Source organism: Fistularia commersonii, chromosome 7, assembly GCF_037954325.1.
Source record: "Fistularia commersonii isolate RoL2024-O1a breed Wild chromosome 7, RoL_Fcom_v1.0, whole genome shotgun sequence".
Taxonomy (NCBI): Eukaryota; Metazoa; Chordata; class Actinopteri; order Syngnathiformes; family Fistulariidae; genus Fistularia; species Fistularia commersonii.
Window position 1 is genome coordinate 12,099,943 of NC_141290.1, and position 27,902 is coordinate 12,127,844.

The following is a 27,902-nucleotide window of genomic DNA, read 5'->3' on the forward strand; positions in this document are numbered from 1 at the left end:
TGACTGCAGGATAACTGCTATAAATAAGAAATGAATTAATGAATGTAACAATGAATAATTTATACCATGACCATAACCTGCAATCACACAGTTAATGCAAGATCTACCTATAAAAACAGCTTGTGTGATTATTACTGTGCAGTTTTATTTTCCAAGTGAAAATCTCACGAGTTGCATCCACTTGAGTGCAGATCTTGGCAGTTCCGACATTCAGCTCTGCCAGTGATGGCTTCCCCCTGGAAACCAGTGAGTAATGAATACACACATGAGTTTTTTTGGGCCTTTTCCAGAATGAGTCCGTTGACGCTCACTTGGACTGAACTCAGATTGGAAGCTCGGAAACTTTGTGAATCAAATCTTATTCATGAACCGGCCTCGTAATCTGAACAAAGATGGAATCGGCGTTTCCGGAGAAGAGATGTCTCTCGGAAATATCCAAGTGAAAAGTATTATCTCATAATGATGGTTCTTGTTCCGCTGGGGTCCCGGTCAAAACTGTCATCGGGCAAGAGGGGGGGTACACCCTAGACTGCTCGCCAGTCAATCGCAGGGCCATATACAAAGACGGACAACAATCACCCAGTCACGCATTCAGGGCAATTTTTCCAATTTATTTCAATTAACCTACTGCATGTTTTTGCATTGTGGGAGATGTTCATTTTCTCCCCAAAAGATACGTGGAGCATAGGTATTCCTCTGGGTTCGCTTCGTCTTGACAACTGGAATAGGCTCCAGCCACCACATAACCCTAAAAGCAAGATTGGAGCTATAAATATTGGACGGATGATTTGAAGATTCAAGGATTCAAGACTTTTATTGTCATTACACAGAGTGCAATGAAATTTAGAGATAGCAGCTCCCAGGTTCAGTGGAATCAAAACAGACTAAAAACTGGCTTAAAAAGCAGGACACAGCACAACAATACAATGAGAACAGCATCTCTGGGCTAGAGATATACAGTCAGACTGAAAAAATATAAGCCCAAAAATATATAAAGAATATAGAAAATTTAAATAACAACGAGAAGAAGAAATAGATAGATATGTATAAAGAAATACTAAAAAGTAAAGAAGTAGAAAAGTGGAAAAAGAAACAGGTTTATTGCACTGTACTGTGAATGAGGTTCACATGTTAAGGGTTGTGCCGAATTCAGTGGATGACTGCTCTGGGGTAAATCTGTTTATTTTTGCCGAAATTGTCCTAAACTACCGTCTTCATGGCAACAGTTGGAGTAGGTGGTGGCCGGGGTGGGATGGATCTCTCAGGATGCTGTGGGCTCTCTTGAGGCAGCGTGTGTTATAGATGTCCTCAAGTGATGGGACAGGATGACCAATAATTTTTTTAGGCGGTGTTTATGGTCCCAGTTCTTATGAATGAATGGATGAATGAAAAATAAAAATGTATGGATGGGTTTATGGATTAATGGAAACATGCTTTCAGTCAGAACATCCACATCTAACCCCTTCTGGTATGTAGATTGATGTGTGTAAAGTTTGCACCCAGACATTTTTTATATTCAATAAATACATCATTTTCATGATTTATACATTATTTACGTGATTTATCAGTGTGAATCCGTGCGCATGTCTGTGCGGTGTCAAAGAAAAATGCATTATTATTGTCATCATTATGATTTCTGGGGATACGTATATATATTCATTTTCCAGTGCTTTTGTAATTGTGTTCCGGTTGTGAACCAACGGCGCTCTGTCTGCGGTTGCCTGGCAACGACGACTCAGCATGAAAAAAAGCGTGATCGCGTTGTTCCCTTTCCCAAAAAAAAAAAATCCAAAATTGGTGATTATCGCGACAACACGGCGATCGTTATATAGCACGGGAAGCTTTGAATAAAATAATATTATTTATTAAAAAAAATAAATTAAAAAAAAAACAAAAAAAAAACGGCGCCATAACTGGAGCAAACCGGCGTTAGGACCCCGTTGCGTGCGCGCCTACCGGACACCGGTTGATGAGATGGTCTACTCGGCATTACACATCGTGCCACTTGCCGAGCCTCGGTCGTCCCCCCACCAGCTTCCACGGGCAGAGTAGTCGCGGGTAAACTTAAAGGAAGCCGAAGGCGGACTAACCGTGACCCGCCGTTCCACCGCTCCCGCCTCAGCCATGAGCCAGAGGTTCACCGTCTCCAAGAGCGACGGCGAGCGGCGCCCCTCCATCCAGGGGGAGGTGAACCAGCTGTTCGAGGGAGACGAGCCCCCGATGGAGGAAGAGGAAGCGGATGCCGCCGTTTGTGCAGCAACCGGCACCGAGCCGGTGGTGGTCCCGACAGGTAGGCGTCCGGTTCCCGGTGCGTGAAAGCGAGGCGGCGGTGATACGTTCCCTGTCTACCGGCAGATGTATGTATGTGTGTGTGTGTGTGACTTGAATTCCTAATGGCCACACCGGGTTCGGTCTGGCCCAGAGGAAATCGTTAAATTTGGGAGGGAAAAAAAGGTGTGCGCATGGATTTAAACGATGACAAAATACATTTTGCGTTTTCTTTCCACATCTGGAGAAATTTGCGTGCCGCACTGTTGCATGCCACGGAACACGTGTTGGTCGTTCTGGCGCACACGTCATGTCCTTAAAGAGCAATTTACCCCTTTCTACAGGATCCTCGTTGACCCGGGCCCCGTGCGTGCGCGCTTTTTGCGTGCGTGTACGTTTGTGTGTGTGTCGATGTTGGTATTATCAACATTCTATTGCGTGATGCTCCAAAACCAGTGGACGTGGATGGGGGCTGTGGGGACTCCTCCTCCTCAAAGGATGTGAGGGGTCGGTTTGAATTGAGGCAGATTATCATTTTAACCGGAGCTGCTTATTTAATTAAAATGTTTAAATAGAATTTTATTGTCTGCTGACCCTTCAAATCCCCCATTTTTCTCCATTGTCAGTGTAAATAATGGCACCCCCCCAAAATCCCTCTCCCACACCTCCAGGACATGCCTCCTGGGAACAAGTGTCATTGTGTCCCGGCCGTGTCCCGGTGCCCACATGATTGAGACTGTCAAGGTCCTGTCACTCCGAATCGTACGCAGCAATGCAGAACGAATGGGTGCCTGAAATTCCCCGGTTCAACCTTTTTTTTTTTTTTTCAAAAGCGCCGCCGATGATTTCCATAAATAAAAGCGCGGGCGTTTTTTCAGGCCGGTCAAGTGCAAATGAACATTTTATCTCCCAATGCATTCAATAGTACCTCAGAAAGCCTGTTACAGTAATGATATATTAGATTAAGTAGCCAAGCTCCCCTGATTCCCATAAATGCCTTGATGGCAGCTCAAGATTTCCCATCTCTATTTAACATCTTGGCCCGTAGCCTGTCGTAACCTTCGCGGGAGCCACTGGCTTTTATAGTTGATGCAAAGGCCCATGTCTGTTAGTAACATTTTCCCCGCATATATGATCCGCCCCGCCTCTCCCGTCTTCTTTTCAGCGATGGACAGATTACCCCTCTTACGCCAGCCACTCACTCAGATGAGGAATGGGAGCATTTAATTACCGGCCCCGCTTAAATTGCCTCATGCATCTGCTGGAAGCACGCCTCCATCTTCCCCTGAATTAAAGTATAAAATGCCTCTTCAGCACTTATCCCCCCCCCTTCCCACTCCCCCGTCTCTCACTCATCCCTCTGGATGGAGGCCGTGCACCTCAGGTCTCAACATCTCATTGTAAGAGATAGTGGACGCATTTTCAACATGTCCCCCACCACCCCCTTCTATATGGTATCCGTTGAGCTTTTGCACACATAAAGCCTCACAGAGCCGGTTTTTCCCTCCATCCACTTTGCTGGTTACCATAGTGACACAGCGCATCTTCACCGTAGTTGTTCTGTGGTCTTGCAACGAGCCGAACACTTCAGGCCGAGCGAGTGCCACTCTTAAAAAAAAATCTCTTTTATCGTTTGCTCTTTTTTTTTTGCTTTGTGGCTCATGTGAAGCGTTTGCCGCGGAGAAGATAAAATAGAGGGACAATTTCTATGAACTTGAGGTAACCTAGTCGAGCTATTTTAAATTTCTCTAGCAGTAATCATCTTGTTTATTGCCATCTCTGGGAAGGGGGAAAGATTCTGTTACATCAGTGTGTGAAATATGATGATTGTTGTTATGTGTTGTTTCAAACCTGTCATTGAAATTGTGCCGCTGTTTGCATTTTTTTTTCTTGCACCGGACCATACCATAGTGTCAACATAGGTGCCCCCCCTGCCCCGCAGGCCTTGCTCTTATTTAACCGTCACACCAAAGCAGAATTTGAGTTCTCTCCTTCTGGTCTGGACCCCTGATCCTGTTTCTATCGATCCAGAGGGAGGTGTGAGCTCAGTTGGCTCAGCCAGCCGGTGTGGCTGATGGTTACCGTGGCTGCGGCAGAAAAGAAGGAAGGGCTTTGCCTTTCCTGCCAAATGCCCTCGCCTGCCCTTGACCTTGAACTGGTATAAAAGATACATCTTCGTTAAATCGGTCGGCTCCCAGGGACAGGTTGCAGATGGGCTTGTAATGGACTGGATTATTTATTTTTACCACGAGAGTAGACGACCGTGACAGTGATTGCATTTGAAGCAATTCCGCATTTAAGCTTTCGTCTGAAAAACAGGATTTTGTCTTGTTTTTAATATCATTGTATTTGAAATTAGCATTTAATGCCACTTGAAGGCACTTTTTTTTTTTTTTATTAATACGAAAAATACTGTATTGGGCGCCATAGTGGCGCAGTGGTTAGTGCTTCTCCCTCACGAGGAAGGAGGTCTGCATTTTGACCCCGACCAGGGGTCTTTCTGTGTGGATTTGGTGTGTTCTCCTCTGTGTTCTCCAGTTTTCCCCCACAGAGCAAAAACATGCAGCAGCTTCACTGCTAAACCCTAAATTGCCCAGACATATGGACATATGAGTGAATGCTTGATAGCTAGATGATTTTATTAATTCCCTTTATTAATTCCCTGCAGGATATTAAATTGTCTTGCCAATAAAGTAAGAGAAATTTAAATACAAAAAAAGATACATTTAAATACAAAAACTACAATCAGAAAACACATAGAGAGCGCTGTGGACCGGATTGAAGAATGGGCCTATTCAGTGATCATGGGTCTGCAAGATCTAGACGTATTAGTGTCTGATGGTACGCTTCTTTAGGCAGCAGTTTTTTGCTGAAGCTGCCCAAGATTGTACATATATCTCTGTTTGATGTGTGCATGAGTGAGTGAATGTGAACTGTTTATGTATCTGTGATGATGGATCATAGGGGCCTGAAATACAGGCCAGAGGGGCTTCAGTTGTTGACTCTTGCTATCAAGTGTTCTACAAGAGAACATCTGATTGCGTGTTTGAGGCTGATTGGCTGAACGTACCCATGTCATTAGAATAAGGAGTCAACTGCAGCAACAATCTTCCTTTGTAGGGATTCTGTATCTGAGCTTAAAGGCATTAAGAGGGTCCATACTTGTGTCTTACTTAGATGTCATACTTGTTATACAGTGTGTGAATGCTTGTGTTTCTATATGTGGCCCTGTGATCGACTGGCCAACCCCCCCAACCTGATGAATGAATGAATAATGTAATTAATTTAGCAGAGAGATATTAAGTTAAATTGAACCGTTATAGTCAGTCAATTTATGAGGGAGATAAAGTCAACAAGTCTCTTATCAGATGCACATTCAGGGTACGGATGCACATGCACATTCACACTTGCGTCAAAACGAGTAACGTCCAATATTGACTTGGCCTCTGTGTACATCTTTCTCTATCATACCCCGTGGAGCGTTTGCTGAAATGAAACAAAAATACTCACCGGGTTGTTTTTTTTCTGCGGGTGAGGATGGTACTGTGTTTCTGAACTTGGTTGTTTCCATGCCATCATAGGAGGAAGTCCAATTTGAATACTAAAACACCCAGCTGTCAGAGGCCAAGGTCCAAAAATGAATATCATGATGTGTGTGTGTGTGTAGCTGGGAAGGTTAGGGCTTTGCACTGTATGCCCTGCATCATAATGCAAGATATATATCATCATATAATACATTTTCCATTAATTCTGTGGGGGGAAAAAAACCTCTGCAGGCACATTTTGCAAAGTAATATTTCCTGCTCAGTGTCACATTTGTGTTGTTGCCTTAAAGCGATTCTGCAGGGTTTTTGGCTCCAGTGATTAAAGCAGTGGAGGCAACTGTTCTTTGAAAGGGGGTTCATATTATTGGACAATATGCGTCGTCATATTGCGGAACTGATCCTGCCAGTTGGATCACTGACCCGGAGTGACCTGTGGTTGAGGCTGAAGGAGCTGATCATCAGTCTGCAAAATGAGACTCGGGGAAAAAAAACACACAGCCACGGAGCGACTGTGTGTGTGTGTGTGTGTGTGATGCCCCGTGTATAGAACATGATATACAACTGAAACCAACATGTTTACTTTAGATGGAGAATGCAAATTTTTGCCTGTTGGACGGCCTCACTGTTATAGTCAGTAGGCAAGAAGTCCAACCTTGCTTAGGCAACTGAACTTGAATTTCTTCACTTGAGGACATTTCGTCCCTCATCCAAGAGGCTTCTCCAGTTCTAATGACCTGTGGGGAGTTTCCCAATTTAACTGCCAGGGTTTTGGGCAGACCTGGGTTATGGAGGAGAGATCCACCACCAAAATGAGCCCCCAGTCCTTGTGGTCCAGCAGGTTTCACTCCTTCGTCTGGTTTTACCTTTTCACATTCCAATCCATGTAATCTCCAAAAGTTGCTCCTTTGTCCCCGACGAATGACAACCCCATTAGCATAACAACCCCCTTCGATCTAGATTCTGTGAACAACTCTTTTTACACAATTCTTGTTGAAACCTTGTCTTGGCAACTGAACTTGAATTTCTGAAGATGTTTCCTCCCTCATGCGCTTCAGTTCTTCAGAACTGAAGAAGCCTCTGGGATGAGGGGTGAAACATCCTCAAGTGAAGAGAGTCCAGTTTCCAAGACAAGAAGATTTTGACAAGAATTCACCATGACTTGGATGACTGAGAACCTCCACAGACTTTTTACATAATATTTACATAACACGCCACCATAACCTAGACCTGCCCAAAACCCCGGCAGTTATATTTGGAAACTCCCCACAGGTCAGTAGAACTGAGGATACCTCTTGGATGAGGGGTGAAACGTCTTCAAGTGAAGCAATTCACGTTCAGTTGCCACGAGAGGATTTCGAGAAGAATTCATCTTGACCTGGATGATTGAGACCCTCCACAGACGTGCAACTTTGCCTAGATTATTTTTTTCTCTTCTTTTTCTTTGTGGTGTCCTATTCCCTTCTTGGCAATTGCAGAGCAGAAGACAGTGACACAGCACGGGTGCCACAATCACAACATCAGCACAACTTAATAACCTCCTGACAGCAGCAAAAACAGAGATTGATGTCCCAGGCTGCCAGTCCATCTGCCAAGAAGGGGGGTGAAAAACAAACAAACAAAAAAACGCTTGTCTCTGCCACCCTGTGTGTCTTGGTCACTCTCCGCAGTGTATTCCGCTCCCAGTCTTCACACTGGACGGCCCTCGGAATAGCAGCGTAAAGCAATGAGAATGCCGATTATCGCTATTATTACAGCTGATCCCAGTCGGGCGACGCCTGCCAGATGTCGGCCCCCGATGAGAATGGGCTGCTGGCGAGAGGGACTGTTTGCCTGCTCATTTTGGCAATTCTGCCCCGGTGGTGGATGAATGCCATGTAGATAATAGAAAAGCTCTGATCTGGAGGTACGGCTCGATGGTGAACACAGATACGGAGCCTCCGAGGCCTTTTGTGGACGATTGCTTTTGTGGGGATTAATAACGCTGGGAGCTGACTCCGCCCCTGTTGATAAGGGGAACAAAGCTTCCACCTGATTGGGTTTTTTTTTGCAGATTATTAGTCAGCACTCACCTGTCTGTAAACACTGTTTTTTCCTCGGCGTTTAAGAATCCTGCTTTTTTTACTATACACATTATGTCGCCTGGACGGCCACGAGATTTATTATGCTGTGCGAGATTTCGATTAAATATCAACCAAAATGTCATCGAAGTCCTCCCTGTAACTCTGTTGGACACAAGATGTTTTAAGATCTCCTGCCCCATGGTGTTCTTGGAACCGGCAATGTTTCCAGGCCTTGCACATCGAGGCTCAAGGTTACCAAGTCCCAAGACAGGTATGGGGTATTTTTTTGGGTATCTGGATTTGTACCCTGGGTATGACCTCTGGAGCTGGATTCTTAACAGAAACCGTCCAGTTAGAAGATGGCCTTCTCTGCTTCCTGCATTAAATTCCTCTTAAAAATAATAAACATTTATCAAACTTTGCCTGCATCCTTGCAAACCACACTTGTACTCTTTAATTTTATGTATTTAGACCTCGCACCCGCGTGCCTTTTCTCAGGTGTTCTTTTGAGATTACATCTACCGGTTACCTGGTATCTTCGTTCGACATGTTGGTGTTAGAGCCGGCCATCAGCACAGGGGGTCCTTGACATACATTGGAATTCCCTTCTCACGGGCAACGTTACGTGATTTTAACCGTAAGTCGGAACTCACATACTGTACATCAGTACCCAGATCACTCACCTATGCTAACACAGATGTAAAAATCATAATCTAGGATATAAAAGCACTATATGGTAAAAATGTGAAATTCATAATGAGAGGGTTCCATTTGGGAGCTATGATGAAGGGAAAAAGTTGGAGCAAAACCAGTGAATGTAAATAAAGCTGTCGTCCTCGTACAGCATCGTGTGACAACCTATTGATGCGCTTGCCAACTAGTTCCCAAGCAAAATTTGTTAAACCGCAAACACTGTACGTCGGAACGATGGAACAAGACTTTCTCCATACATTCATGGCAGACGGTGACGTTGCAGGTCAAGGGCGTCGTAAATCAAGGACTGTCAGTAATGGTGGAGCCTGCGGTCGTCTTCTATTTTCACTGCTAAGTGACCTTGACATTCATCCCTTCATTAGCAACAGTCAAAGCAATTATTCCTGTGTGTTGCCAAAACGAGTCAGATCATTTTTCCATTAGAAGAGATTCACTTGCTCTCGTTGGGTTTGCACATCTGTGGCGCAACTGACTAACCCTATCGGAGATTTACAGTAGAGTTAAATCAAAATTATTTTGCTGTTAATTTTTTTTCGTGTATAATCGTGTATCTGTTTCAACAAATAAACCCAATCACGACAATGACCATGTCTGCCTTATTTCTCAATAATGCTTCCCAACATTTTTTGTACTGCAGGTGGTGGGGTTGTTTTCATTGCACCAGGTCCCTCCCTATGTCATAATGTCTCACTTTATATGGCTGTAAATGGAAAAATAAAGTTTGTGGTGGGCGTTTGGTGCTAGTGGACAACATTTAACCATCACTTAGCGCACACCAAAGTTTAAGAGGGGTGCTTAAAGTACGGGATATTGACTTTTATAGCAGAGTTTAATGTTTGGCACAACTTTAGGAGCCTTCTGAGCAGAGTTAAACTCAGAATATTTCCCCAGTTAGAATTCTAGCAGCCAATTAAAGGGGCATCACTCATATCATGAGCTTAAATATGACATACATGGCCCGAGGTTGATGTCAAATATGCTCAGAAACCAATCGGGAAAACGCTGACATTCCTCTGGAAAAAAAAAAAAGAAAAAAAAAAAAGATAAAATTGACAGGATCATTCAGAAATTATTTCTGCCAGGAAGTTCAATTGATTAGCTTTCTCCTGTGAAAACAGTGATGAGGCTAAATGATATGTGCTCTGAGGTATACGTCAACAAACAGACCTTGCTTAGTAGAAAACTTTTGTTGTGGCCAGTTGACAACTTGGCAAAACAACCAAACATTTAGGGGCATCTTCCCATTTGTTTTGCTTTCACTATAATTCTATCAAACGGCAGAAGTTTGTTCCCTCCAATAGCCATTGATTTGTAATTTAGCCAAACATTAAATGCCATACCTTCCCACCATCACTCATAACATTATTCAGTTTTCTGTCAAACAGGGACCATCAATACAGCTTTCGGTCGATGCAACTGATGCGGCGTCACTTATATTTTCCCAGTTCCCCTATCTTTCCTCAAAAAATGGGTTGATTTGCATTAAATCAGTAGCCTCTCCTCCATATGATGCTACACTGAGGTGCGGTGGCATTTAGTGTTTCAATTGTGGGCGCACACACAACTGAGGACACGAGCGTATAGGGCGTGGGTGCTCTAGTTTGAGCTCTAGTTTGAAAAAACAATGACATGGTCATTAAAAGCTTAGATTGTTGTGTTTGATAACTGAGAAATATATTGGAAACAAATCTGATGTTGTGAGAAATCCCTCTGCTGTAATCCAGACACCTGCATTCTTCCAATTGGACAACAGGGGGCACTAGTGCCATTTATCTTAATTAACAATGTCCATTTTCCCCCTCAGTCGGAATCATGTGGTTTAAAAAATGGAAGGGAGAAAGAAGAGACACAGGTCGAGAAAACCAGGGAGGTGGGGGATTGCACGGCGATCAGCCACGTGCGTGCCAGGGAAGGTGCATGTTAAGCGTATGCTTGAGTGACGATGGAGTGTGTGAGGATGAGAGGAGAAGACGAAAGAGAGGAGAGTGAAAAGGTAGCATAAGAGGGGGGAGGGGGTGTGAGTCTCTCGTAGCCAAGAAATCCTCGTGCCGTTATGTAACTGTGTCTGCAAACACAGTGGCAGGGGTTTATGGGGGAGGTGTGTGTGTGTGTGTGCGCACCGTGTGAATGTTTATGTATGTGTGGTTGAGGATTTTAACCAATTGATGGAAAGTGACAAAATCCTCCTCGTATGCAGGCAGGCTGCAGGGCAGACCTCGGTGACACTAACGCAGGCCGAACGTGTGTGTGTGTGTGTGTGTGTGTGTGTGTGTCGGGTGGGAGGGGGAGGGCAGCAGGAGGGAAAAGGTAGAACATCTCCTTTCTACCACACAACTCTGGCGATGACGCTCCCTCACACTTTCAGTAACCGCTGCACCACCCGGGGGTTTGGGGAAACCACCTTGTCTTTTTTATTCATTTTCAACATTTTTGCCATTTTCCATACAGATGTCACATGATTTCAAGATTCTTTCAAGAGTTCGCCGTCTTCACAAAGCTCCAATGGCTCAACAATTACTGATTGTGGACGAGCCATGACAGTTCAAATTTGCTCAGAATTAGGTTTAAAAACAGGACCTGCTCATATCTACTTACATTCATTATTTAGAGAGTAAAATAATGATTTACCAGATTTACCGGAAATGTTTTTTCCCAACTGACCAATGACGCAAGGTCAGTGTTCTATTCGACAGAGACAAAGCTGACGCCTATGTTGATCCATCATTTCATTTCTGGCCGCCGCCATTTGTGACAGTGGAAGAGGATGAGGGAAGAGGAGCTGGAAGAAAAAACAGTAAGAAGAGAAAAGTGAGAGGCGCATTAATCTTGTTGCCCGGCAGGCTGTCTTACACGACAAAAAGTCACGGTCGCGTGTTCTCTGTCACAACAATGGCTGCCACCGAAATGCCTCCTCCAAATTGCGAACAGAGAATTCATCTTCATTACCACGCCATCATACCGTCAGGATGTCGGTAAAATTATGCCACAGTTTGTTTGGAACACCGGTATCTGTGAATTAAGTCACTGAATTAATGGAATTTAAAAACGTACTGAAAAAAAATCAGACCAGAAAATCATTCATCCCTCACATGTATATGAAGGTTGGACATTGTGTAAAGAGAAGGGACTCTAGAGTATCTCTAGTTCTGAGGGTGTTTTGGGGGAACAAATGACAAAGCAGTAACCCTTGACTTTGCCTCAAGTCCAAAATCAGGGAAAATTCTGCCCAATTACCTCCTCAAGGAATCGAGGCCAGGCTCGTCTAATTATGTATCGTCGCAAATTGGAGTTTCTGTGTTTGATTCCACTCAAGGCTGTGCATTTTTATCCTCTGACCCTCCCTCTCTTCTTCACCTCTTGTTTGCAATGCCAGCTTTCATGTGACGCAGCCGGGGAATTGTAGCTTTGCAGCCGGTTTCATCATCCCTGGTCGTCTCCCAGGGAGCAGCCCCCTTTCTGCGTAACGTCGTCACAATCCGTTGACGGCCGAGTCTCTCCCTGACTCCGCCACACACTTTCAGCAGCCTAGCCCTCGCAGGGTCCGATGTCAACCTGCATGAGCTACGAAAGTTTGCAGACCGATGTCCAACCAAAATCGTACATTTATCAAACTGGATATAGGCGCTTTATCAGTGACTGTGTGTTTTATTTTTCATAGGTCATTATGGTAATTTATTAGACACTGGCTGCCAGAATAAATCAGTGTCACCATGATGTAAGAGCTACACATACTGCTGCTGTGTGTGTGTGTGTGTGTGAGAGAGATAGTGTGTGTGTGTGTGTGTGTGTGTGTGTGTGTGTGTGTGTGTGTGTGTACGCGTGCACGGGTCTGTTATTTTGGTCTGATTTAGAGAGGAACACATGTGCCGTCTACTTAGGCAATGCAGGCAGAGAACAGCGGGCCGGTCGGAGATGCAGGTCATGGATCCCCATGGGCCCAGGCTGGTATTCAGGAATTATACCAGACCTTCCTGCCCTTCAGGATGATTGCACAATGTTCTCTTTATGCATTTTTTCCCCTCTTTTTCAGTTTTCTTATCAAAAAATATTTCTAGGCCAATATGGTTTGGGTTTCGAAATATCCGGGAGAGAGAGAGAGAGAGAGAGAGAGAGAGTACACAATCTAGAAACGGCACCACAAGCTAGAAGGATATTAATTATGTGGACAGATTTAGCGTTTTGTGCTGCGAAGTTTAATGTTTGCTTTTGGCTGGCTGACTACCGTCCCTCTTGCCATAGTACTACAGGAGCCAGCAGGGAGAAGAATGGCCCTTGGCCCCTTGCGCTGCTCATTGGAGTTGTTCCACAGTCCAGTTTTTCCAACAATCCCAGAGTTGTGTCAGCTTGCTGCATTGCGAGCCACTGCTGTAGTGCATTGTCAAGACAGTGACTGTAAATCCTCTGTCAATGAGTGTTGCAAATATTTCTAGTACTGTTTGCTTAGCAGAGACAGACTCTTGTTGCCCTTGCCCCAGGGGCAGTTAAAGAACCTGGCTGGCTAATATGTGTGAAAATCTGTCGCTTTGCAGTAGGCTTTTCTGACAGTTCACCAAATTTTCACCCCGGTTGGTTCTCCAAACGGGATCACAAACCATTTCTAAAAAGAAAGTATACGGACAATGTGTCCTGTAGCGGGGTTTTGTTGGTAAGAGCCGCTGTACATATACTCAGTGCTGGTCCAGATGCCGTTAAGAACTGGTTAGCAAACCTTTTTTGTTGCTTCTGAACTCACCCCAGATAAAAGTGATCATTACACTGGCAAGGTTAAGTCATTGGATGATGGTGTTTTTCAGTGCAGTGACAGTCAGGAACTTTGTTGTGTCTTTGACAGGACGTTTTCTTTCAACCTCCATATTAAACAGTCACCAGAGTCTCCCTCTTCCATCTTAAAATCATCACAAAGATGTCAGACCCGTCTTGTCATTGAAGGATTCGGAGATTTCAATCCATGCATTTGTGACATCGACATTGGATTATTATAATGCCCTTTTATCTTGGTTGCCTCAGAAGCGTGTCCAAAGTCTGCAGACCGTTCAGAATGCAGAAGCATGTGCTCAGAAGGGACCAAGTAAATTTGAACGTTGCTCCAGTGCCGTCCTCTATCCATTGATTTCCTTAACGTGTTGCTCCTCGCCTATAAAATAGTCAATGTCATTCTGCTGCCTTATCCATCTGATTTGGTTTCATCATGTGTGCCTTTGCGCTACCCGGGCTCTAGCCTTTTGTATGTCCTCACGGCTGGCGAGAAGGCCTTTGCTTCTCTGGTTTCCTCCCACAGTGCAAAAAAATACGGAAGGGGTCATCGGAAGCCTCTAGTTCCCATTGCGTCCCTCACTGCAGGATAGGTGAAATGAATGAATAAATGAATGTGTGATTTTTTTTTTTTAATTTAATTTGTGCCCTGCTCTTGTCGTTTCTAATTTGTACAGTATTTCGATGGAAAGTGCTCCATAATAATAATTATCATTATCATTACATTCAACAATAGAACAGGGAGCATCACAATATAACGTGTCTTCTGGTTGTCCTGTTTTGGATTGTTCCATCCCATAGTAGCTCCACCCAGCTTTGGTTCCATCACTGCATGGTACTTAATGGAGATGCAGCAATACATCATGTGCTTTGGTGTCCGAATCGATATTTGCACTGATGACCGCAGCACAGCAAATGACTTTCATTGATTTGTCGCGGCAGTGGTTAATCTGTGTGTGCGATATGAGGTATTATTTTATTATTGCATTAGAATTTGTACATAAAGGTATCATGGTAAAGCTGACTGGATCAAAATATATACATATTTTTTCAGAATGCGTTTTCTATGAATCGGTTACATAAAAGGTCGGTCAGTGTTATTTCACACCATGGTTTTCGACCCATTATTTAAAATTGTTTAATACAATTAAACAATTGGAATATTACATTCTAAAGCCACATGGTCAAATTCTGTTGGTATATCACAAGCACACTTTCATTGTTTTCTGAATTTCGTGTGTTTTGGTCCTCATCGTTGCCCAGGGCCTCCGTACCGCCATGTTTTCTCCCTTGATCCCAAAATGTTATAGTCAGATGGGACTTCTGTTCCCTGTTCCCCTTGCAGCTTAACAAAGTCACTTCCATTCGGTGAGTAAAACTGAGTAAAACTCCGTAAGTGCTTGAAGGTGCTGGAGTTTAGAAATTTTGAATCGGAGCGAACGACCCCGATATATGCGACGGATTCGCCCTGGGGCGAGGGGGGGGGGGGGTCTGCAGTTTCTCAGCACCACCACTAGATGTCCCCGGATCGCACACACTGATTCTTGAAAGTTAATGGCTTTCGGCCAGGTTGAGAATGAGCCCGAGAGGTTCCTTGAAGACGTGATTGAATCGCAGACAACCCATAATCCTCTCTGTTTCCTTCCCTCTCAGCCCTTTGGTCTTGCTCACACCTTTCCCTTTCAAGTTTCTGTGACATTGGCTTTATCTGCCTGCCAAATGCAGAGTGCTTATGGAGCTGCTGTAAGGATGAGTATTTGAAGTGGGCACTTTCTGATCCTCTCACTCACCGCAGTCATTTATTTTCCCACCATGTGCTCGACGTTACGGTTCTTCAGCACCCGTGATTGATAATCCATCCCGTGTCCACCTGAGGCGCACCAGGCGCCCCATTTCCAAGTTTTTTTTTTCTTTTTTAGTTTTTTTGCACCTGCATCGAAACACCTCTCTCCCCCTCCTGACTTTCCAGTCATTCAGCTCAAGGCTCCTCTGTCTGGCCCGCTGAGTGAACGGGGACGGGGGATTTGGTTCGGTTGGCTCGCTTTGTTAATGGTGTGTGCGGGGGTGGTGGTGGTGATCGGGTGAACGGAGTGTGGAGTGTTTTCTCAGTTCGCTGTCGGGGAGCGTGCAGATGATGATTCGGGGAAACCGGATTGTCTGTGACTGTAGATGAATAGCGGGGTGAATACCTGACAACTTGGATTTTAGTCGCTACTGACGTCCTTCAATGTCACCCCCCATATTATTAACACCACAAGCTGCTAGATGGAAGGTAAACAGATTTATTGTTCTTCTCTCCATTACACTCCAGGTTTGCCTGCATTCACACACGACATCCTCCTCTGAACAATCCTTCCTCCCCTCAATAATGTCTGCTTCCAACATCGCCGATGCCCCCCCCCCGTAGTTTTGACCCACTCTCTTTCCTCTCTTCCCTCTATCATTCTTTCTTTCTCTCTCTCTCTCTCTCTCTCTCTCTCTCTCTCTCTCTCTCTATCTAACCACCCCCTCACTCTTACAACCTCTCTCCCCTTGGTTTTGGTGCATTGCAGTGGCTCCATCACCACACTGGAGACACAACAAACGAGGTCTCTCTTTCTCACTGTCTCTATTACTTTCTCTCTCTCCCTTCTTCCCTCCCTCTCTCACATGCAGACACGGTTGGATTCTCTCTCTCTCTGTCACACACACACACACACACACACACACACACACTTCCTACTTTCTGTTCTCTAATTTTAGCCCCGAAATATCCAATCTCTCTCCCTTTCTCACTCTCTCCGGGCTTATCGAGATCCATAGACAAAGCCTTGAGAACGAACAGAACTGTAACCTCAACCTCAGAAATATCCATATCAAAAAAGCTGCAAGATTGGGAATAAAAAGGCACAAATGCGATCCTCCACCATCATTCATGCCAGGAATTCTCACAGATTTCCAAACACACACACACACCTCAGCCCCGAGAAGCCCTTTGCTTCTCTTAACGGTTGCAGAGCAGTCGCATCAACAATTTCTGCAACGGCTTGTTTTTTGTGACTTCTGAAAAATAATGACACTTTATAGACCTCTGGATAGCAAAGTCCTTTGCAAGATTCACTGTGTGTGTTGGTTATTTCACCTGAATAGACTAGCGGGCAGTGCGTTGCAGGAGGTGACTGACATTTTACCATTGCATCAATTCGGCACAACCTGCTTTAGCTCTGAATATGCCAGCATTGATCAGTGTGTTTGATGAAGGAGTCTTCACAGTGTCAGCCGACTTGAATAAACTAGCTGTGGAAAAAAAAAAGCATTATCGGGGCTAGGTTTACAGCCTAAAATGTAGTGTTGCAATTTTATCTTTTTCTTCAGTGAAATTAATTTTCATGTTAGATGTTATTTAAACAGTTAAAAATGGCCTCATGAGAGGTATAATCCCAGCAGTCATTACACATCACATATCATAGACTCGTTCCTGATCCTATCCATCCTGGTCACTCCTAAAGAGAACCTTAGTATCTTCATCTCTGCGACCTCTAGCTCTGCCTCCTGTCTTTTTGTCATTGTTACTGTTTCGAGGCCAGACAGCATCGCTGGTCTCACCACTGCTTGTCCACCTTTGCTTTCATTCTGGCTGATAGTCTTCTATTACATAGTACCCCTGACACTTTTCTCCACCCATTCCAACCTGCTTGAACCCGTCTCTTCACCTCTTTTCCACGCTCTCCACTTCTCTGGACTGTTGACCACAAGTACCTGAAATCCTCCAACTTCTTGATCTCCCTGTAGCCTCACCGTTCCACCCGAGTTCCTTTCATTCACACACATATACTCTGTCTTGCTGCGAATAACTTTCATTCCTCTCCTTTCCAGAGCATACCTCCACCTCCGATTTTTCTTAACCTGTTCTGTGCTCAAACTACAGATCACAATGCCATCTGCAAACATCATGGTCCATAGACATTCCTGTCTAACCTCATCTGTCAGCCTGTCCATCACCACTGCAACCAAGAAAAGACTCAGAGCTGGTCCCTGATGAAGTCCCAACTCCACCTTGAACTTCTTTGTTACCCCTACAGCACACCTCACCACTGCCTCACAGCTAGCCTGCCCTACACCAGTCTAACATACTTCTCTGACACTCCAGACTTCCTCATACAATACCAGAGTTCCTCTCTTGGCACCCTGTCATATGCTTTTTCTAGGTCTACAAAAACATAATGCCGCTCCCTCTGGCTTTCTCTGTACTTCTCTATGAGCATTCTCAGAGCAAATACTGCATCTGTAGTACTCTTTCTAGGCATGAAGCCATACTGCTGTTCACAAATGCTGATTTCTGCTCTCAGTCTAGTTTCCCTTACTCTTTCCCATAACTTCATTGTATGGCTCTTCAACTTTATCCCTCTATAATTGCCGCAACTGTGCACATCCCCCTTATTCTTGAAAATGGGCACAATCACACTTCGTCTCCATTCCTCAGGCATCTTCTCATTCTCCAAGATCCTATTGAATAATCTAAAAAAAAAAGAAAAAAGGGAACGCCCTAAAAACTAATGAGTAAGTACTCAAAACTGAGTTAAGATGAATAACTATACCAAAAATAGAACAAGTTGAGAAGAAAAAGACAATTTGGAAATTAGCATTTCTTGAGAATTTCAGGGGGGGGGGGGAACAGCAGCAGGAGAAAGAGAGTAACATACCTGCTGGACTGTTGCTGAAACCATCCTCCAAATGTCCTTGAAAGCGATGCCTGGAAAAAATATCAGTGTTGCACTTTGTTAGTTGTGTCCACTGTGAAATTCTGTAAAATAATTTGCAGGGGAAGGGAAACCAGGGCTTTCCTGGTTCAGGCACACCTCAACCGTGAGAAGGTGTGTATTACAGTGTTTTTACATGAAGCACTTTTAGGAGAATTAAATCAAGTCAGCATCATGTTGAATTTCAGTCCTCGTGTTGTTCTTTGCATCAATTCTAGAATCATTCTCTCTTTGTCTTTCGTCAGCGGCACATTAGCTCACAGCCGGCCGCAGATTCATGCTGAGCCGGATCAGTCAAGCCCAGTGTGAAGAAGCCATCCACATTATCCCACCTATTTTCAAGCTAACACGCCCCCTTGTGAAAAACTATATATGTAAGAAAAATAAAGGGGGAAAAAAGCTCGAACCGAACCCGTGATATAGAATTTCATGCATTTGTTATGCAATGCCATTGTCTTTCATGCTTGAACTCCAGGCATGGGCATAGTTTATTAATGGAAGGGATTGCATGATTGCGGAGTGGTTGAATGCATGTGTGTGTCTTTGTGTGTGTGTGTGTGTGTGTGTGTGTGTGTGTGTGTGTGTGTGTGTGTGTGTCGTGTGTGCATTTGCATCACTGAGCAGTAGTATATTATCTGTATGCCAGTATGTGTGGCTAGCTTAAATGTATGTATGTCTGTATGTGTGAGGGGGAAGGGAGGGATCGCAGTAATTCCGTTGCGCTCGACATGTCAGCATAGACACCCTCAACAGTGAAAGGTCAGGGTTTGCCATCCCCGAAAACCATGATAGCACCCTGACGAGTGGTTGTGCGTTGAATGCCAGATGGCTTGTGTTCTATCAGCGATAGGGGAAAATTTTGTCTCTCTCGTGATTAACGGTTACATCATGACCTGAAGCTACTGCTTGAAATGGCATAAAATTTAAAATGAAGGTATAATTTGTCAGGGCAGAATATAAATTCTTATGAGATATTATATAAAGATTTTTTTATCATATATTTTTCAAAGTCTGAAAAATTAACAACTAATATGTATATAAAAGAAATAAATGATAAAAAAAATGAATTACTTTAAAATCAGTAATGACTTGAAAACTTTACAACAAAACAACTTTACAACAAAAAGTCTTCAAAGAACTGTCCAAATCTCATGTTTATTGATGTGGTTATTTTATTGATTTAATTATTTATTTATACCAGAAATATCTCCTTCTATAAGTCATGTCCCAGGAATTCAAAGTAATCCGTAGACGTTTCAGTGAGCAGCCTGTTGTAAAGCAAAAAGAAAATAGATGTCATTAAACTTCAGGATCTTGAAGTATTTCCTAATTCATTTTGTCTCCTCAAGACTTATTGCTGAGATTCCTTTCATTCCTGATGTGTTTAATGTAAGTTCGTGAATCTCAGAGTCAGAAATATCTCCTATATTTCAACGATTGGATAATTCAAAGTGAAAGACAAGAGAAGTTACTCAGGTGGGGTTGATTGCAAACTAGAGAATTTTTCAATTCATTAGCAAACTTTAGTAATTTCAGATAACTAATGGACTTTTTCAAAGTCAATCTCCAGAGTGCAGAAATAACAACTGTTGACCGAAGCACCTTGGGAACAGAACCACTGACACAAAACAACGACGGAAGCGGCGGTATGACGCAGGGGAGTGAAGCTAATTGCATTGGTTTATTTATAGTGCTTGGAAATCCTCGGAAATTAAACCATAATATAACAGTTTAAATACCTTTCCCTGGAAGCATACTGATATTTTGAATGTCGCCAAAAGAGATCATCATGAAGGAGAGCTGAGGAGATATTCTGATCTGATCCTTTCTATCTATATACATATATGTTTGTGCATATGTATGTATACACACTTGTGTGTGTGTGTGTATATATGTGTATATGAGAATGATTATTTTTAATGTATTTATTTATTTACTTTTGCCATGTTTGCATAAGAATGGTATGAAAGAGCACCAGATTCCAGAGGGGAATTCTGAGAGCGGCAGTCCGGGGGGGTCAGGTAAGCTTCACTCGGGGCATCGTTGCACACTAATGCTGTGCTCCAACAGCTTCTGGGTTCAGCTGATACATGACCTGTGCTTGTCAGCAGCTTATGTGGAAGCTGTCATTCGCCACCGCCGTCCGTCTCCCTGCTCCGCTTGGGCCCGTCTTGGGCCCGACATGAGTTAATTGAAATTGATTTTTGTCTCCGATGAAGGAAGATGCTTTTTAATAGATGGTCAAAGTCGCGGACATGCCCGCCGTCTCCCGTCACGTACGGAAAAAAAAAAAGGTCTCCAAGGGATCGTCCGTTTTGAAAAGCCTCTCTTCACGTGAGAGGAGAGAAAAAACAACACTCATCCTTTTTGACAAAAAATCATTTGCATCTTATCTTTAATGGGACTCGTCAATATTTCTCTCTCTGTTCCCTCATGTCGCACCATGTACTGGCTGCCTCTCCGTACTGGATCCATTCTCTCTCCGTGTTTTTCCACTTAATGCGGGAATGGAGTGAAATGCACAGACGCTTATCCTTTGGCATGAGCCCTCGATTGACCGAATTAAATTGTCCGAGCTGTTTGCGCACGCCTGTAATTGAATTGAATCGGACCAATTGAACCCCCAAACTGCTTTCTATCGAGTGGGATGCCGTTATTGTTAGTGTATTTATCGCTCTTCCAGACGCCCTCCCACATATGTGGCATTACACCACCCAAAGCAGGTTTAAACTCCAAATATCAATACAATGGGTGCTGCCACTGGGATCACGCTACCATTGAAGGTTTACTCTTGGACGCCTCACCGCGCAACGACACAATGCTGCTCTTTCTGCACGGCTAAAGGTCCTACCAGCACTAATCTCCCGCACGGCCCCGTGCTGCACGCCGCCCCACTGGGTCCGGCTCGTCGCCGTAACGGTCAGACGTTTTGTCATCTCATTTCCTGTAAGAAAAAAAAAACTGCTTCACGCATCCATCCATTTGCTGTTTTTTTTCCTTCTGTTATTCTGAAAAGAGGAAGAAGGAAGGAAAAAAAGCCCATCCACGTCATTGGGTTCTATTAATGGATGTGTCAAGGATGCCGTGTAGTCAAGGAAACCATTTAAAATTGAATATTTTTTTCCCCTTTAACCGAGCTGGTTTTCTGCAATCTTAAAAGTGACTGGGTGGAAGGATGCATCTAAAAGATGAATATGACAACTGTCTGTTTGCGATTTTTTTTTGAAAATAATTAGGATAAAAACCTGACTCCAGGAGAGCTCCTGGGGATTTCATTAGCGCCCGATGGCTCGAGGAGAATCATCGGAGTTCCTTTTCTTCAGACTTTCACCGCTCCGATCCGGCCCATCCTTGGCATCAAACGAGATGTGGGTGATTTACTTGAGTGATTCATCTCACTACTGTGGTATCTGGCCCAGTCATAGAGCAGCAGCACACCAGCTCGCCTACTCTCATCCTGTGTGTAGGATCCCTGCTCCGACGTCACACTTGGAAGAGCAAATGAGAGATATCTGCTTCTGTTTGTCCCAATTCAGCGGTATAATGTTGAGCTGCAACAGTGAAAAATAAAACTGAGAAATTCCATATTGTTCGGTAAGTGGTTTCGCGGCATCATGGTAGATGATAACCGATGACTTTCGAAGAAGTCCCAGAGGTGCAGGTCAATTTAGATTTTTTTTTTCGGTTTCAATCTGCTCAGCTTAATGAATGAACGAGATTCTATTTTTCTCCCAACAGCTGCTAATCAAGAATATTACAGTTTGTGCGAAGAAATTGAATCATTCAAATTGTGCGACATGTGCATCCATCACATAACTAATTGATGATATGAAATCATCGGAGTAATTATGTATTTCTTTATATTTCAAGAGAAAATATTGGCATTTCACATATAAATGCATTCATATTTCATATTCCATAACATTGTATACTTCTTCATAATCAAGTATTGATTCATTTTTATTTACTCTCTTTATCTGGATCTACATCGTGTTCTCTAATTCTATATATTTTTCATTTGTTCCAATCTGTTGCGTTAATTGTCGGATGCTGCTGTTGCTGATTTAACAAAACAACCCCCCATCCCGTGAATGAATAGAGTTGATCTTATCTAATCTTATGAGACATTATCATCTTTCAAAACTAATACATCACTGGAACCGCTTTCCTCTCATAAGCGCTTGGCAGATGGATTGTCGGAAGAGAGTTGGACGATTTCAAAAGAGCATCAATAAGATATACATTACGATTGTAATAAAGGAATTATTGGGGATTCGTATGACATCACAATTATTTCTCATTCTCTGGTTCGGATGTCACGGGGCAAGCAAAGTATTTTACTGTAAAATAATGTTTTTTTTCCTGAATTTAGTTCATCCACTGATCAGACAAAAACAAGCAAAGCAAGCGACCTGAGCACCAGCCACTGCACCGGGCAGTTTGGCAGGAAATCCGTTTGGGCCCTGTATTTGCACATCATTATTTCTTAATGCAATGATTGTATGAGTCACACCACGTACCTAATAGCTTTTTGGAGTTGTTAAAAGTGTATTTGATTACTTTTTTTGAGGTGAGCACAGGCCACTATGCACTGCGCTAAGCTAACTAGAGGAGGCTTGTCTCCAGCTTTCCCACTGCATTCGTCCTTTTGCCTCACACCGGGTGTTGTAGTAGATCGGCATCTTTCCTTGAAGCTTTGCTTTAACACCTCAGGTCTTCATCCGATGGTTATTACCCCTGAGCATGCCGAAGTTAATTGATTGATTCGAAAGATAGTTATCCGTGCTAATTAATGTTCTGTTAAGATCTGTCAAAGTGCACTCCTTTGACTTGGACACTAGTTCTCACACCTCAGAATAATTTGGAACGCTCTTTTCCCTTTTGGATGTACAGCTTAAGAGGCTTATGCATCCACTAAACATTGATTTGATATTCTCCGCTGACATGTGCATGCTGTGATCATCATGCTTGTAATCCTGTTGGGTAAATATGCTTAGCTGTGAAAACAGATTAAGACATGGCTGTGTTTCCTTGGCCAGATATTCCCAATAGCCGGGCTGATCTAAGCGAGGGCTTTAAAACATCTGTCCAATGTTGTTGTGTTTAGAGCATGGCTCGGAGTTGGTGTTCAATCAACGTGTCGAGAAATGGATGGGAATGGAATTCACATCCCACTTAATAAGGAAGGAAAGTTCTTGGATTTTTACTGAAGCAGAAACGAATGATCGATTCCTCTCAAAGTCTTATTCTTGATTAAGTCTTAGGTTATAATTGTTCTTTTCTTAACAGTGACAAAAACTTTAATTGCCATAGGTATCAAGTGAGCTAGCATAAGCTGAGCCAGCCGACGATAGCTGGTGACGTTATGCAGTTCTGTAAATGACATCTGAAAGATCATTGCCTCCATTTGTAAATTGTACAAGTCTTCCCTGTTGCCAAATTAATAACCAACATAGCAATTAAATAACAAATACGAGGCAAGGATAATATTACTGACGGTTTAAACTAATCAGTGAGAAGCAGTGAACCACCTTCAATAAAAAGGAAGGTCAACATTTCAAAATCCATCGGTTGATTGCCGTGATAGAACAGGAAAAAAAATAATGATACACCATTTTCCATGTCCAGAAGCCATATTTTGTCAAATAAACATTTAAGATACTCTTTCAGACTTTAAATTTTTTCTTTTTTCTTTTTCTGTCGGATTGATAAGACGGTGACCAAATGACAAATTACTTTTCAAGGTTGATCCAACCTTGGAAGGGAACACTCTGTACCATGAGGCCTTAAAATGATTGTTTCTCCCCTTTTGCCCCCCTGAATATGATGAATTCTGCTCTGAATTACAAATCCGTTGCATGCTGCTGTAAAATCAGGGAGGCACGCCCGAGGTCTGCTGCAAATCAGTTAACCATCAGCCAAAGCCGCTGGCTGAATTTATGCCATATCAACAGCGGAGGGCTAGCAGCTGCCTTTCCCCTCTCGTTCAATCAAACTGTTTTCAACAACCAGCTCCATCTTCAAGAAGACCACGGGGGAGCCCGACTGTCTGGCAGGCAAGGCTAGAGGGGCGTACCTGGTGTGGGCAGCATAAGGCAGAGGAGAGTCATTCTACTGGAAGAGGGCGAAGCCCTGGCAACGGGCACATGAACAAGGCACAAGCAACCAAGTGGAAAGGGGCAGTCTGGTAAATCTAGGAGTGGACGCCGAAGTATTTTGGATAGATCAGAGAAGGTTAACCAGCACGACTGCGCAGCACCAGTTTGTAAATCCCATAAAGGAGAAGGTGATCTATAGGGATCACCTGGCTTCCAAGATTAAAAAGCGGATCATGCTAAGAGTTTGGACCGCCAATAATGATCCGATTACAGATCCAGCAGACCTAGCCTCGCCAAGTGGGAACGAAATGCAGATGCTAATGTTTCATCTTGTGGGATCACATCGAACATGATCAGAGCCAGCAGGACTCGCTGGCATCTGTAAAATCCCTCTACCCATCCTGAGAGTATATTGGAGGCACAGTGCATAAATATGGGCTATCAGCATGGAGTCTGTCATATTAAAGCTACACACAGACACTGAAGGCAGACACACACAGACACAAAAAAAAAACACGTCATTGAAAATCCTTGCTGTTATTTACGTTGTTAGACCCACCGATGAAACGGCAAGAAAGATGATGTTTGAGAGAAAGGAATAGTAGTAGGAGAGTGAGAAAGAGAGACTGGCAAACCCGCTTGCTATATTGGACAGGAGTGCCGTTGCCATGGCAACCAGCAGCCCCCGATTGGTATTTGGAGCAGCGACTGGAATTACTGCAGAGGATTTCATGTTCAGTACACATCTGGGGTCAGCTAATATGGTGCTACAATCCGCCACTTTTTTTGCTCAGTCCACACCGTGACTCGCAATCCGTGTTTGGGACATGGCAACCGGGCACCGGACCCACCGGCATTAAATCACTCACCGAATGCCAGATTATCCGACAGTTTTGTTCATCCTGACAGATGTTTGTGTTGCCATGCTGGATTTGCAGTTGTAAACAGTGCATGTGGTTTGCTAGTTTAGACTGCAGCCATTATCAGCTTGTTTTTCTCTCTTTTCTTTTTTTGGCTGGTACCTTTGAAGCTGCAGATGAAAACAAAAGTGGGAATAAAATAGGCAAGAACACATATACTGTATGTGGGAGTTATGCACATTGTTTTGAAAGGGTTTAGGCATCTTTATTTGGTTTGACTAATTATTCATTCCAGTGAGACACTGGAGCTCCAATTTGCAAAGCCTCTTTTTATGTCTTCAAATCTGTTTAGAATTGATCAGAGGAAGATGGCGGTGCATTCAGAGGTAGCGATACAGCAAACAAATGCTGTTTCTGTGTCGGCATATATTTTTTGTTTAGCACTGTCAAAGCATACGGACAACATACACCCTTTTAAACATCATATGGAATGGTAAAAACTTTTCTTTCCAGGACTTCAGCAACTTCTGCAATTTCCCCAGGGAGCCAGTCAGACCACTGGATCCCCATCTCAATTTGAAAGAGATGCAGATGGTGCTGCAGGAGACGACGGTCCGGCATACAGGCTAGGCTATACGTGTGCTCCCTGGCGACCCCCTCTCCCCAGTGTCTTCCTGGCCAATGTCTGATCTCTGGCCATCAAAATGGATTAAGCGAGACTGCGACTCAGCCCTCAAAGGACTTTGAGGAACTGCAGCACACTGATGTTGGCGGAAATGTAGCTAAAGCACAAATTCCCGACGAAGCTGTGAGGCTAACTAGCTGGACACAATATTGAGCAAACCTACCACTAAGATCTGGGATGAAGAGGCGCTGTGGGCTCTGTGTTTATACCAATAAGGACTGGTGTACCTACCAGACTGCTCTACAGTAGTTCTACAGGCGATAATGCCTCCGTACGGGCCCTTGTGTCTACCGGGAGAATCTTCTGCTGCTTTCATCATGGCTGTTAACAGCCGCAGGTTAACGCTAAGCTAGCATTAGCTCAGCTACACTCTATTAACAAGCAGCAGGTGGTGCACTTTCATAGTAGCAGGTGATGTTACCAAAGTCGACCTATAAATTCTGCACCATAGAAGCTATCAGCGTGTGCAGTGTTTCACCAGAGGCTGCCAACATTCTGGACCATGTGTACACCAATTTATTTAGCGCATTCCCTAACCCCCTCTTGAACAATCGGACCTCCTCTCACTGTTTGTGGCACTAGCACCCAGGACCCTCATCCATAAGTCAGGACCCACCACCCAAATACTGATATCTAGGCAGACACGACCACGGAACAATCCAAGACTGCTTTGAACGGTACGGGAACTGTTCACTTGAGAATGTGTCCCTGCATGTGACACTAACACCATGGAAATATTTGCAGACAACACAACTATGATCAGGACTGATTAACAACAACAGCAGCCTAGAGAGCAGAGATACTGAACCTAGCAGACTGTTTTTTTTTTTGTGAATATTTTCTCTCTAAATGCTAGAAAGACCAAGGAGCTCATCGACAACTTCATGACTGCACAGGTGAAAAAGGTACAGCAGTGGTTGTTTTTTTTCTGAAGACACTAAAGAAGCCCGGACAGCCACAAGAGATGCCGGTCACCATCTACCGTTGCTCCATAGAGAGCATTTCTCAACGGGGTACTGCAGCTGCTTTGCAGCAGACAGGAAGGCACTTGAGTCCATTGTGTCCATTGCACAAAGGATAGTCGGTACTTAAATACCCATGCTGCAGGGAATTTACACCAACAGGTACTCCAGGAAAGCAACCACTATCTGTGTTGACCCCACGCTTCCTCGCCATGACCTGTTTTAACTGCTGCTCTTAGGTAGACTTTATGAAGCCCTCCTTTGTCACACAACCAGCATGAATAACTGTTTTTACCCCAGAGCAGTGCCTGCCCTAAATCAGGCCAAGAAACTGGAAATGTAACACAAAAATCACCTTAACATATAGCCATTCTGCTATGTAAATAATATATTCACATTTTAAGTGAATGACTATTTGCACAGTACTACATGTAGTATCTGTATATGACAATTTGCTTTGCATGCGACGGAATCTGTACATTCAACTGTCATACTATAACCCTCAGTCATGTCTACATTTATATCTTCTTCTTTTCATCTGTGTTGCTCTCTTCAGTGGTTGCCACAGCAAATCATATTTCTCAATCTAAGCATATTCTCTGCATCCTTTCCTCTCACACCAACAAACTTCATGTCCTCTTTCCCTCCATCCATAGATCTCCTCTTTGGTCTTCTTATCTGAGCATACTTTCTAGCCAGATCTTCACTATCTCCCTTCTGTACACGGCCAAAAAATCTCAGTCTGACACTCCCGAGCATCGCGCGTGCACTGTCCCTCTGATGGACTGAATCGTGATCCTACTCACTCCCAAAGAGAACCTTAATGTTTTTATCATCGCTATGTCCAATTCTGATTCCTGTCTTTCCCTTAAAGTCGCTGTCTCCAAACCATACAACATCGCTGGTCTCTCGATTTTCCTCTACTTCTCAGCTCCTCTCACTACAGATCGAAATTTCATCTGCAGACATCATAGTCCATGGTGTCTAACCTCATCTGTCGCCCTGTCCATCACTACAGCAAACAAGAAAGGGGCTCAGAGCTGATCATTGATGCACTCCCACCTCCACCTTGAACTCCTCTGTAAAAGATTACAACATGTTACAATACAATGTGTTGTCCACCCGTAGGAGCTTAAAAGCAGGACTCAATTTGTTCTATCAATTGTTTGGAAGACAGTGGGAGTGGGAATTAACTTGAAGGAGGAGTTTGATTTGATTG

At 43.7% G+C, this 27,902-nt stretch overlaps 1 protein-coding gene across 2 annotated transcripts in view; it reads left to right on the plus strand.

Moving 5' to 3' along the window:
- Positions 1 to 2,097: 2,097 nt before the first annotated feature.
- slc12a5a (solute carrier family 12 member 5a) overlaps positions 2,098 to 27,902 on the plus strand; it is a 178,741-nt gene continuing 152,936 nt past the window's right edge. Inside the window, exon 1 of one of the 2 annotated variants that reach the window (XM_086149828.1) lies at positions 2,098 to 2,290. In XM_086149828.1, the coding sequence (XP_086005954.1) occupies positions 2,125 to 2,290 (166 nt within the window). In that variant the 5' untranslated portion in view covers positions 2,098 to 2,124. The remainder of the gene's footprint in view (positions 2,291 to 27,902) is intronic. The other variant, XM_086149829.1, reaches the window with a different exon arrangement.